Here is a 12968-nt window from a genome sequence, read left to right as displayed (position 1 = left end):
ACAAGCATATGACAGCGTGTGACCACGATGTATATATCAGCAACAGAAAGCAGGACAGATATGTTCTCACATTTCTGCTCTGCTGTGCCAACGGTGTCAATGTTCCTTATGCAAACTGGCAAAATCCCAGTCCAAAAAAGTGGCAGAATCTGGCCAGTGCGCTTCGTATTTGAATACTACAAGTTTCATTTGTACGATAGCCAAAAGGTTAATCACTCTGATCTAAAAATTACATTCAAGAAAAGCAGCGTTAACCAAGGGCACAGTGCATTAAGAGCTGATTTTGCTGCCCCCGTCTTCCAAATGCTTTGTCATAAAGTTTTCTCGAAATCTGAGATGGAGAAACTAATTTTAAGCATTAGATGAACTTATTATACAGATGGCCCAATTTGACTTCTTCCCATGTATTACTCGTTTTAGAATAGAATAGAGTAGAATGCCTTTATTGTCACCATACAGTTGTACAGTGAGATAAAGAGCATGTATAAAAATGTACAAATATACAATCCGGTGTAAGAAGAAAAAAGTAAATATGTAAATAAATTGTTTTTTCCAGTCATGGCAGATGGCTGTCTCTCCTTGAGCCTGGTTCTGGTTTCTTCCTGTTAAAAGGGAGTTTCCCCCCCCCACTTTTTGCTCAAAGGGGGTCATTTGATTTTTGGGTATTTTTTCTATATTACTGTGGGGTCTTTAATCTTACAATATAAAACATCTTGGGGTGACTGATGTTGTGATTTGGCGCTATATACATAAAATGGAATGGAATGGAATTGTCAGTGTTGTTATAGCAAAGCTAAACACTGTTTTATTACCAGTAGGAACAGTATCACTCCAATTAGATCCAACCTAAAAGGAGTGTCACAGGGAACAGCTAGCTTTTCCAGATTTATAATAGCCATTATCAAGTCAATATTCATAACTGGTTAAGAATACACATAAAACAGTTGTTTTTTGTTCATGTTTGTATAGCTATGGTTATAAAATGTCTGCACCTCCATGCACTTGTATTTTAAATATATTTTGTATTTTTCCAAAGAGATTAAAAAACATGAAATAAAGTTAAAGCTTTATTAGCTTTATTTCTTTCAACGTTTTGTCTGTATTGCTGTGATAATGCTAATGTGGCCATAACCTCTATAGACAACTCAAATAATACAATTATTATTAACATTTTAAAATCTTTGTAATAGAATCAAATTAAAATTTACCCAAGCTGTTAAAGAAGGCCTTTTCTTCTTCACGTACTTTGAGAATTGATGTATTAAAAACTTTTACAATCACTCAGTGTCTTTAAAATCTGAAACAGTTTAGGTTTGTAGATCAGTCAGTTAGACTGTTTCTTCCTCACTGTGTTTGTTAATATTGCAATATTGTAACTTTATCAGCAGTGTAGATATGTTGGATTTAAACAAAGTGAGCCTAAAAGCAATGTTAAGCTACTTGACTCTAGTTTAGCCAATAGTTCGATGGAGTAACATAAAGTAGACAATTAACCACTGGTATTGCTTTAGTTAGTGGGCCGAGTTCATGTAAAACTAAGGGGGCATTAGTGCTTTCCAAACTATAAACTCAATAATAAATTCTTTCATCTTTAATAAAATGATCAGTGTTGCTGCTTTGTCAGGTGTAACAATTAAGTTTAACATCCAGACATCCATGAAAACAGAATTTATTACATTTAACGGAGTTAGAAGTTAGCAGGAAGTTAGCTTGCTAGTTTCCACGTAAACATGATATAGCATGTTCTGAATGAGAGATTTCTGAAAAAAATAAAACTTACAGCTCTGCCATCACTTCCAACATAAATGAAGACAAAACTAAACAGCAGTGACTTTTGTAGGGTTAGTGAAGTTGGGCTAGCTGGTAATGATGTGCTACGCAATCGCTAGCAACACAGCTATGTTAGCATTATGTAAATACAGTGAAGCTGGAGGATGGATGCTAACTTTTTTCCACCTAATAGCATCCTGCCAAATAATCGCATGGCAGGATGCTATAAACAGACCAAACTTCAGTCAGGAGAACAACTGCGATAATCCATCCACAATATGAGGTTAGTCATTAATATACTGCAACAACATGGGAATAGAGCAGCTGCGAGAGAATTCCGCACTAATGAATCAATGGTACGGAAGTGGAGGAAGCAAGAAGAATGAGTTGAGTAAAATTTGACGGTTTAGTTTTGCTTAATGCGCCTTATAATCCGGTGCGCCTTATGTATGAAAACAGACACGTTCATCGACAGTGTGCTTTATAATCCAGTCCGCCATAAGGTCTGAAAAATAAATGTATCCAGGCCCAAGACGGGAACTTAAAATACTGAATGTGGTCGTTGTTTCTGTTCTTGACAGAGCTGTCGTCATTCAGAAATTTGACAGACAGTTGGATTTGACCCTCAGAGGATGAAAGGCCCTGAGAATAAAGAGCGTTATAAATTCCCAGAAATGTGAACCTGTTAATGCTTAGCAAAGCCTCCTTTTCCCAGTACCCAAAATGTTACTCATGACTTACCCCAGTTTTGCAGCAGAATTTAAAGTAATGGATAATTTTCATTGTTTGCTGCTTTCTCAACTTAAGAAAGCTTAAGGAGCCTAAGGGGCCTTGTTGTCATGTGAAAATGCTGTGTCTTGGAAGTATAAAGATCCAGTTTTGCTTTTTTTACAAGTGGAACACGTCCCACCAACAGCTCAGTGTGTCTTAATAACTACATTATAGATAGTTATATCAGTGATGGATGCATGTTTTTACAGTGCCATAAAGTTAGTCCTGGAAGGAATTCATGGTGCATGTATGGGTCAGGAAGTCATTGAAATTTCTTTTAACCGTGACTGTTGGATAAAGAGCATAAAAAGCAAAGTTTTGTTCATTTCTTTATAGCTATTTTTAGTGCTTTATCTGTCTTGCTTCTGGTCAGCTCCTGTGAGTTGTACCAGTGGGTTCATTACAAGTATCCTGTATGGCTTTTGAGAACAGACCACTAGTTGGTACAATCTGTTGTGGGTGTACTGTGACAATGTTCTATGAAATCACAGCAGTTCAGGTCCAAAGAAACCTTTGTTCAGACATTACCAGTGCTGATTTTCTCTGACTTGTGTATGTGTGTATTTTAAGGGTGTTATTATCTGCTAAGAGCCAGTCACCAGGGCACCAGACCGCAGCTCCAAATTTTGAGGAAGACGTGAACCGTAGAGACATTATGGCAGAGGCAGACGGAGCTGGCTCACGCACACCATCACAAGATCTGTGCGCTGGCCTGAAGGGGCCTGAGCAGATAAGCCAACACTCGCCCTGTGGGTGTTGTGGGGCAATGTATCGCCGATTTGAAAAGGATTGATAGTCAGTGGTGTGTCTCCTCAGAGTGCTCTGGGCCTGCTTCATAGAAACCAAAAGAACAATCACTTCAGGGATTGTTATGAATATAATAAAATATTACAGTTTGCATATTCTCAAAAAAGTCATTAAAAATAGAATGTAGTGATTTTTCAGATCACATTGAATTCAGAATCCAGCATAGAATTATGATATTTACACGGAGACATTTTGCTCTTTCATGAAGAAAATGTTCATTTTTAATTTGATGGATGTGTCTCACAAAATTACTGTATGGGCCAAGGAGCTCCAGAGATCACTGTCTGTGAACATAGTCCGCCGTGCAATCTAGACATACAGGTTAAAGGTCTGTCATACAAAAATGTATCCATATGTGAACATGGTGCAGAAATGCAAATAATAGTGAGTGTAAAACTGTGACTCTTTCTTTGACTGTCTACGGTAGATCTGACAGTGCCTGTTTGGGCTGTGAATAACTGATATTTATTGAAGTTACTGCTGATGTGCCACATGGCTTAAACCCTCCTGCTTTGGAGATGATGCATATACTGTATGGATATATGCGCATATATTTAAGACACTCAGAAAAAAGACAACGACCAACTTGGAGAAACAACCACAACACCGACCAGTTACCATGGATAACACTGAGTAGGGTGTCTCATTAGTAACGTCTAGCAGGCAGATCATGAGGGACACACCCAAGTTTTGTTTTGTTTTTTTAAACTCTCGATCAAACGTTTTTTAGAATTAAATTTTTTTGTCAAATTGCCAAATACACTCGATAGTTACAGTTACTTTTGCTTATCAAGTCAACACAAATGTTTCAGTTAGGACAGAAAAAAGCATGTGGAATAATTTAGCTAACAGGGGTGGGGTTACAAAAAACTATACAGCATAGTATTGCAATATTTTGTATGGCAATAATCTATTAAATAGGGATGCCAAATATCAGTGTTATGAATGAATTAAAATACTCGGGGAGTACTTCAAAGAAGAGGTTTCATCTCACGCACAACCATCCAATTTAATGTAAGTTTGTTTGACTAACGTTACGTTACATTAAATTGGCTCAACTGAAAAACCATCAGACACTGGACACAGTTATTCAGAGCAAGCCAATGGCTCAGTCACACACATGCTAGAACAAAAATGGTGGCTTTTTTCACAATGTGATAACGCACTTGTCATTGTTGAAAGATACAACAAAATTTCATTTGGTGACCAGCAACCAATGGTAATGGTTTTCCAAAGCTTGAGTTTGTTGCACCTTTACCGCCACTTTTGAATAGATTGTGACATTGACAGTTTTTTGAAGTCATAATTTGCACTTTAAATGTCGATAATGTTATTAATAAGGTTACAAATAACAATAGTCTTGTATTGTGAGTGAAGTGTTGTAATAATATTGTATTTTGGGATATCTGGTAATTCTCACCTCTATTAGCAAACATTCATAATTAGTACTGCAAGCATGGAGGGCACTATGGGCACTACATAGACTACAGAAGACGCACACAGTAGAAATAAACACTATATATGTTAATAGTGTAATGTGTTTAAGTGGGGCTTCCTTAATCTATAAAACAGTGAACCTGTTTCATAATCACTTTCATCTTCTGACATAAAATTGAAATTTCAAGCATATAGATTTGGGTTTACAGTGTTTGGATCCATCTTTATATGTCAAGCTCTGTAAGTTTGTCCTGGTTTACGGAGTGGATAAACTGTTTTATTGAGTAAATTGATTATATTAATGTGCAATTTTTTTTATAGACTAAAGGATTAAATGTTTGAGCTGTTTTGAGCATCTGTGCAGCTTAATTAGTATTAGAGATGTGTGCCTGAGAGCTCCAGTTAATCCGTGACCATCTCCAATGCAAATTAGGCTGAAAAGTGTTTGATATTACCACCATGAGGACCTCTTTGATCTGTGCAGGCTGCTCACTGAATGAAGTTGTTATTGGACACTGTCCACTGAGTGTGTTTACATTTTAATCATGCCTCTTTGCTTATTGTAAACAGACTTATGAATCCTTTTAGCCCTTATTTTCTTCACTGCTCTGTGTTCAGGCTGGGCTTCCTTAACCGGAACTCTGCTTATCTCAAATAATCAATATTGGTCTGCTGAAAGTGCTCGGCCCTGCGGGCTCACATTTCACTTATTAACTGATTTTCATGCTCAAATTTGATGCACAACGGCAAATGACTACCTTGCAAAAAGAGGAAAATTGCCAACTGAGAGCTTTGGAAGTGTCAGTGTGTAGTTTGAGTTTTCGTCCCTGCATCAAGGGGAATTTCACTGGGGGCACTTATCCAGACCTAGGGAGCACTCCTGCAGGGAACTAATGGATCTTTGCTGCCAAAAGCTATCACTAATAACATGGATTCCTCTATGGCAGTTGTGGAACTTGAACCACAGGATGTTTTTTATGCCCTCTGCTGTCCTCATCCTCCTTGCAAAACACCTCCTTTACTAATCAAACCCTCAAAAAGCCTTTTTGTTGGCCATCTTCTAATATTCTTCATTTTCTCTTTTTCTCACCACAGGAAAGATGAGAAGGAGTATGCACTGAAACAAATAGAAGGCACTGGAATATCAATGTCTGCCTGCAGGGAAATTGCTGTAAGTTACCGTTTTCATTACTAAGGCCTTACATGACCATGTTGTTCTCAGGCTCTTCAACCTCTTAACACCCACTAAGTCATTGCTTAGTATAAATGTTATGTCAAGGATATTTTTGTTTTAGCTACTTGCTAAATAGGCTAATTTTCAGAAACTAGAAGATGTTACATTTCGCATGGAGTTCAATACATTCATTTTGGCAACACGATTGTTATGCCAAGACTGTGTCCGTTTGGTCTACCTTACAATATAAAATGCCTTGAGGCGACTGTTGTTGTGATTTGGCGCTATATAAATAAAATTGAATTGGTTAATCCAAACAGACGTCCATTTTTATCATAGACGAAACTTGTGAAAAACCCTAACCCTAAATGGGTTGCCAGCGACCTGGTAGATGTCGAGATGACTTCATTTGCTGCAGAGATAAACATCAGCAAATATCACAAAACCCTGTGAAGACTTACCCAATATTTTCAAGCAGACTCTTTAGTCTGGATGTTTCTTTTAGCATTATATATAGAATAGTATCAGAGTTTGTCCAAGATGAGGATTTTAAGTGATTGCTTTGAAGTTCCTAAAGGGAGAACAGACAGTAAGAACTGGTAACCATTTTGGTCAGAAGATAGAGAGATACATGCTCCTTTGTAGTTTTGATTCTAGTTCCCTACAAACAACAGGTACAGTCTGCTACTAAAACACAGAGTAAAGTTAGTAAAGGGTCAACCCGCGGCTGCTAAAATTAAAATGAATGTAGCGTTGTTTTGCTTCATGTCTGTTGAATGAAACTTGGCAGAGATGCAGCTCAGTATATTCAGAACAGATTCATTATAATCAGAATCGCTGACAGATTTAGTAAATTTTAAAAAGGTCAAAGAAATAAAGTAAAATAAAGTATTTTATCTGAAAAGTCTCCTGAGTTGTTCTAATCCATACAGCCCAAAGATGGTCATATTGATCATTTCGTTTTGAAGCTGTTAATGAACTGGGGCATGTTTTTCAAGTAGAAAGGAAACGTAATAGAATATAGTTCAAGTGGGTAAGTGATGACATTGATGCTAGCACTGGCACTGTTTCCACAAATGTACTGCTTGCACACATAAAACCATGAGAAGCATTTTCTCTTCTCATAAAGAATGTTTTTAACACTTCATTAGATCTATTTAACAGTGGTTTTCACCCTTTTACTTGTGAAGTAAACTTAAAATGGCAAAGTTTCAGTAGATAAAGTATCGTATTATATTTAACGGGTCAGACTGATGCTGTAACTACCTGTGGTTTGTACACCTTAATATATCTTGTACAATTTAAAAAGGTGCAGAATAGATTAATTTAAGTTTTTATCGACTTGATTTTCTACAGCTTACTCAAGGATTTTTATTCTTATCTTATTTTCTCCTCACTGCCATGCCACTGATAAAGAGGCCATGTGCAGAATAATATTTTACTGAATATAATAAATGCTTTTTTATCCCTCAGCAGTAAAAGGTTGATGGGTTATTGTGGTCACCCTGCGGCAGTTTGTGAATGTGATAACTCAAGATTGAAGCAACATAGACGTTTCAAATTTATACCATAGGTGTATCTACTCTCCACCACATGATCACCACGATCATGATCAAGGCTGCAATAGAAAAACATCAGTGTTGCCTGTAAGAAGTAAAAAGAAAACAACTTGTACCTTCTTATCAAAAATTTTCTAACTCATTGTCAGATTCTCTTCCCCCCATCATGTGAGCAATATGGGCGTGCCACTCTCTCAGTCTTAAAAAGAAGCTGCAGTGTACATTTACTGAATGACAAAACAATGTCACTTGGATAGTTTACAATATTTCTGCATAAAGCTTCACACAATAGACGTGTTTATTTATTTTTATAATCACTTTGTAAGATTCGGTAGCCAGCTGTCACGTTTGACTCTGTCAGGTGAGTAGAGGGGACGTCGTGTTGGTTGAGTGCATGTCAGTATGTCACTTAGCAAGTCCTGCCGATAGACACAGAATGTGGCCAGACAGGCTGGTGAGCTGTTATGTAAAGGTCTCTGGTTTCATGTATAACATGGTCAGCTGGAGGCGAGCTGAGCACTGTATATTGTAAACACAGTAAATGACTCTGCACCTGCATATCCATCAGTAATGACCAAACTCAGTGTAGTTTCCATGCCCCTTTGCCACCCAGTAACATTTAAACTCACTCAACAACGTGTTGCATGTTCTCAGTTCCTCTTTTTGCCTGTGATGTTCTGGGTAGTGTGTACATTTTTTACAAAGAAAACTGATATAACACTACACTAAATGAAAGTGAGATTTCTACTAAGACATGTCGACTGTACATAAAAGCTCAAAAAGTCCACTTGATTTAAATAACGTGCAGTATTATTACACTGAGCTTTTATTTAAAAAAAAAAAAAAAAAGCTTGGACACGCAGCAAAGGGCTGCGGGGTGGATTCGAACCCAGGACAGCAGCTTTCAGCCGTATAGTATGTGGTTTTCACTCTTTGGCGTGGGGATTTTGTAGACCTTGGTTCCACTGCATTTTACTCATCTGTCAACATAGAACAGGTTTTACTGTATATCTACTGGATATACAGTCTTCTGAAAAAATAGAGTGAGATTATTTTAAAAATGAATAGTTCTTTTTCCCAGATGCGTGTCACGGGTTCCCGGGGCAAGCCGTGTGAATTTAACAAAGGACCCAAGATGCGGATATGCAGTGAAGTGAGAGGGCTTTATTGACACAGAACCCGAGTGACAACAAACAAAAGGAGAGTGTGGCGAAAAACCGAACTTAGACATAAACTACACTGGGAAAACTAAAACCTAAACAACAAACCTGAACACGAGAGAAAGCAACTTGCAGGGAGAATTCACAATAAACAAGAACACAGAATATTATAAAGAAACGCAAAACATTGAGTCGTCAGACTCAGGACCATGACAATGCGCTTGCTCTTAGTTTTTCAAGGTAGTTAGCAGATGGTCTCTGCCCTATACTGTGTTCCTAGACTATTTAAAAGTAGAATGGGAGGTAGAGCTTTCAGCTTTCTGGCCCCTCTTCTGTGGAACCAGCTTCCAGTTTGTATTCAGTACACTGGAACCCTCTCTACTTTTAAGATTTGGCCTAGAACTTTCTTCTTTGATTAAGTATATAGTTACGGTTGGATCAGATGACCCTGAATCCTCCTTTAGTATTTTGGAGAACTTCCTGCGTTAATTAGCCTCTGTCAGATTTTTGATATACAGTAAAACATCTCTGGCTACATGAATGTGTTGAAGCAGTGAGTGTCAAAAATTTGCTGTACTGGCATTACTCCACAATGTCACCTGTGCAAGTTAAAGTAGTTACTAATCTTTGTCATTTTGGAAACTGCTGTAGAGCTTTTATATAGAACTTAAACCCTCTCATACTGGTTTAAGGATTATGGTGCCATCCTGGTGTCATCTTCCTGGCACTGGCACTGATTTTTTAGAAAAAAAGACAGAAGGACAGCCATGCAACAGATATGAAAAAGAAAAAGTACCTAGAAAAAGTAAAATAAGTTGTTTTTTTTTAGGTGATCTAGCGGTAGCTGTCTATTGATGACTGTCTGCAGCTTTGGTTGGTTGTCGGTGGGTTGGATATGTAGAGGTCTGTGACCTAAATCCTACTGTGGAGGCTTCTCTTTCTGTGTCCTCAACTATTTATCAGTTTTTTATCATTTATTTGCCCTATATGTATTGTCCTCTTCAGTAGTAAAAACTGCTTTTAAAAATATTCTTTCTTAAATATACCTCTAAAAATACCCCTAAAATATATTTTAGGTGTTCCAACCAGCAATGAAGAATTTTTGGTCCTTTGCTAACCTTAACATCTGTAGAACATTAGAAGTGATCAAGAAACCTGACCACCATTATCAGTCCAGTACCCTTAAACCCCTGTAGAGGAGGAGATCTATTAGAATTAGAAATTTTCATATGCTCAATTTGACTATATATATATTTCCAAATCATAATTATTGCACGTGGGTGTATGAATTTTCCAGCTGCGGACATGGCCTCAGATTTGGAGGTACTGATTCTCTTTCATACTCAGCTGCGAACCGCTACAGTGCGAGCTGGAGGCCGTCACCCGATGAAGCCAACAGAACCATATAATTTGCAAAAAGCAGAGATGAGATTCTGAGCCCACCCGAGTGGAAGCCTTTCGCCACTTGGCTACGCCTAGAAATTCTGTCCATAAAAATTACGAACAGAATCGCTGACAAAGGGCAGCCCTGGCAGAGCCCATCTCCCACTGGGAACAAGTCCGACTTGTTGCTGGCTGTGCAGACCAAGCTCTTGCAACGGTTGTATAAGGATTGAATGGCCTGTAGCAATGGGCCAAACACCCCACACGCCCAAAGCACTTCCCGCAGGACACTTCGAGGGACACGGTTGAATACCTTCTCCAAGTCGAAAACACATGTAGACTGGTTGGGCAAACTCCCAGGTACCCTCGAGAGGATAAAGAGCTGGTCCAGTGTTCCACAACCGTGACGGAAACCGTATTGTTACTCCTGTATCTGAGGGTCTACTAACAGACGGACTCTCCTTTCAAGGACCCTGGCATAGACTTTCCCAGGGAGGCTGAGCCATAAATTAAACTTAAATTATCACACATGTAATTTGTCATTTTGAAAAATTTGAAGCACATACAATTTTGTAAAATTATGGACTGAATATGGTGAACTGTGGTTTTTGGGGACTATTGATGGAAGAAAAAGAAGACCTGTTCAAGAGACAGCCTTCAGCACGGCACAGAAACATGCAATATTTGAGGCTATGGTGATCTTGTTCCTTACTGTTTGAGTACTGTATGTGTAAGTGGTTTACTGGCAATCTGGTGGATGATAAAAAATTAAGACCTACTTATTTTAAGACTGCACAAGCTCTCTTGGTAGAGCAGGTCCCAGTTGTTAAGTTCTGATTTTACATTTTCAGGGTCCCTTGTTTTTTTAGATAGTTTGGTTATGCAAAAGCCAGTTGTATTTCTCTCTGTCTGTCCTCTCACAGCTTGTCAGTTTCTGCCTTTCAGCAGGTGTCAGATTGCATGCCTGCTGAACAATCTCTCTTTCTGGTCCTGATTGTAGTTTTGTGCTAAACAGGGTGTGGAGCAGTGCGTCACATCCTTGGAATAGTCAAATTGCGATTTTGATGCGTAGTGATGATTGATGAGTCACACCTCTCTGGTCAACAATTCACATTGACGTGCGTGAAACGAGTCTTGTTAGAAATTTGGTTGGACCATTCTTTTTACTTGCAGAACTGGCTGCTCACGGAGATCTGACTGGGTGTCATGTTTCATTCACAAGTGGAGCTTAGTGGGTTAAAAGGATACAGTTGTGTTGCTTTGTCTTTCAAGCTTTGGAAGAACAATCATCCCTTTCATAATTACTCCTCCTCTGATGATAAAATTGCTCTGTTTTTGATATCTGGAAAATTAAAAATAGGATATATCCTTTTGTCACAGCATTCTTTTCCAGAATAATCAGATCAGACCATAACAGTCTCTGTCTCCTGGGGCGAAATATTGCTAGGCTGCCTTTGCTTTTCTTACAGTTGTAATGATTAATTTTAACAAGTAATTATTTTCCAACATTTTCTACAATAGTTCTGTGCTGCAGTGAACAGTTTTGGAAAACTGAACGTTAGGGTTTTGAAAGAGTTCAAGAGCGTGGACTATGAAACTTGGCTGGTTGTTTGTTCAGTGGATTTAAACCATTACAAGTATTATGCAAATGATCTGTGTGTTTTGCACTTGTACTTCAGATCTCTTTAATTCGAGGGGAGAAATCTTTAAAGTGATTAAAGGGGCGATCAGACAAAAACTGACACAGTGTCTTTGGGTGGTTAGTTTAAGAATGTTGTCTTTGGAATGGGTATAATAGGCATTCTGTTATTTTTAGCTCATCTGGCCAAATACCAATGAGCTTATGCTATAGACACACTTTCATTCTTTTACCTGTCATCTCTCTGTCGGTTAATCCACTATTCAAACGCATTGCTACTCCTCCTTAAACATTGGTTATCATTTTGGGAAACTTGCACACAGTGACCAACTAATGGGTTGTACTCCAATCTACTTTTAACATTTAACTTTTTAATCAAATATTAATTATTGCATTTTTAGAATGTGAGGGTCTTTTGTCAAAGCAAAGTTGTTTGTCAATGCCAGAGTAACTGCTGTATTGAGGCTATACTTGCCATATATTGATGCATGGTTAATTTTGTTGTGACGGGCCTTTTTCTTTAAATCCAAACCACATAGAATAAACACTCACTGGAGAGTACAGAGTTCTCAAATGGGACATGAACCATTGTCCACTGTCCAGAAATATTATTTTTTGTAATTTGTTTGAACATTGTGTAGCTCTCTAAACACAACTTTTCACAATTCAGTAAAATGTCAGTGAAGAAGAGCCTTCTCCTTATTGAAACAACAGCTTGGTTACCATACAGATGTCTGGTAGGCCTTTGATCAATGGAAAATCACTGAGTGGGTAAATACAAAAAGTCTTTGTTCAAACCAAATTTAGATGGTCATCCAATTTTGGTGAACCTATGTAAATTGTAGCCTCAGTTTCCTGTTCTTAGCTGACAGGAGTGAAACCAGTGTGGCTCCCTAATTGTATAGTCCATCTGCTTCAAGTGCTGTTTGTCATTCCGAGATACTCTTCCACATACCTCAGTTGTAACAAATGGTTATTTGAGTTACTGTTCCCAGCTTATCAGTTTGAAGTAGTCTGGCTGTTCTCTGATCTCTGGCATAAACTGCTGCTCAGGGGATTGTCACGGTCCTGGGTCATTTGGACCCAGCATTTTCAGTTTTTACATTCCTTTGTATTATGGTTTTTATTCTGATCCTTTTGTTATGCTTTGTTTATTAGTATTATTCTATGTTCTTTGTGAGGGGTTAGTTCTTGGGTTGTGTCTTGTGTCTAGTATAGGTTCACTTCAGTGTCAAGTCTGTGTCTGTTTCTTGTTTCCTGTTTTATTG

The 12968-nt window shown here is 38.1% G+C and overlaps 1 protein-coding gene across 1 annotated transcript in view; it reads left to right on the top strand.

The window, feature by feature from the left end:
* Nucleotides 1-12968, top strand: part of cdk19 (cyclin dependent kinase 19) — an 83752-nt gene that overhangs the window by 954 nt on the left and 69830 nt on the right. The window contains exon 2 of the mRNA XM_085381516.1: nt 5881-5956. Coding sequence (XP_085237642.1) covers nt 5881-5956 — 76 coding nt within the window. The remainder of the gene's footprint in view (nt 1-5880; nt 5957-12968) is intronic.

This window comes from Rhamphochromis longiceps, linkage group LG15 (genome assembly GCF_057381845.1).
Source record: "Rhamphochromis longiceps isolate RC_006_pf linkage group LG15, R_longiceps_female_GT1.1, whole genome shotgun sequence".
In the NCBI taxonomy this organism is placed as follows: domain Eukaryota; kingdom Metazoa; phylum Chordata; class Actinopteri; order Cichliformes; family Cichlidae; genus Rhamphochromis; species Rhamphochromis longiceps.
The sequence above is the reverse complement of the archived record's forward strand: the minus strand, read 5'-3'. Positions and strand labels throughout refer to the sequence as shown.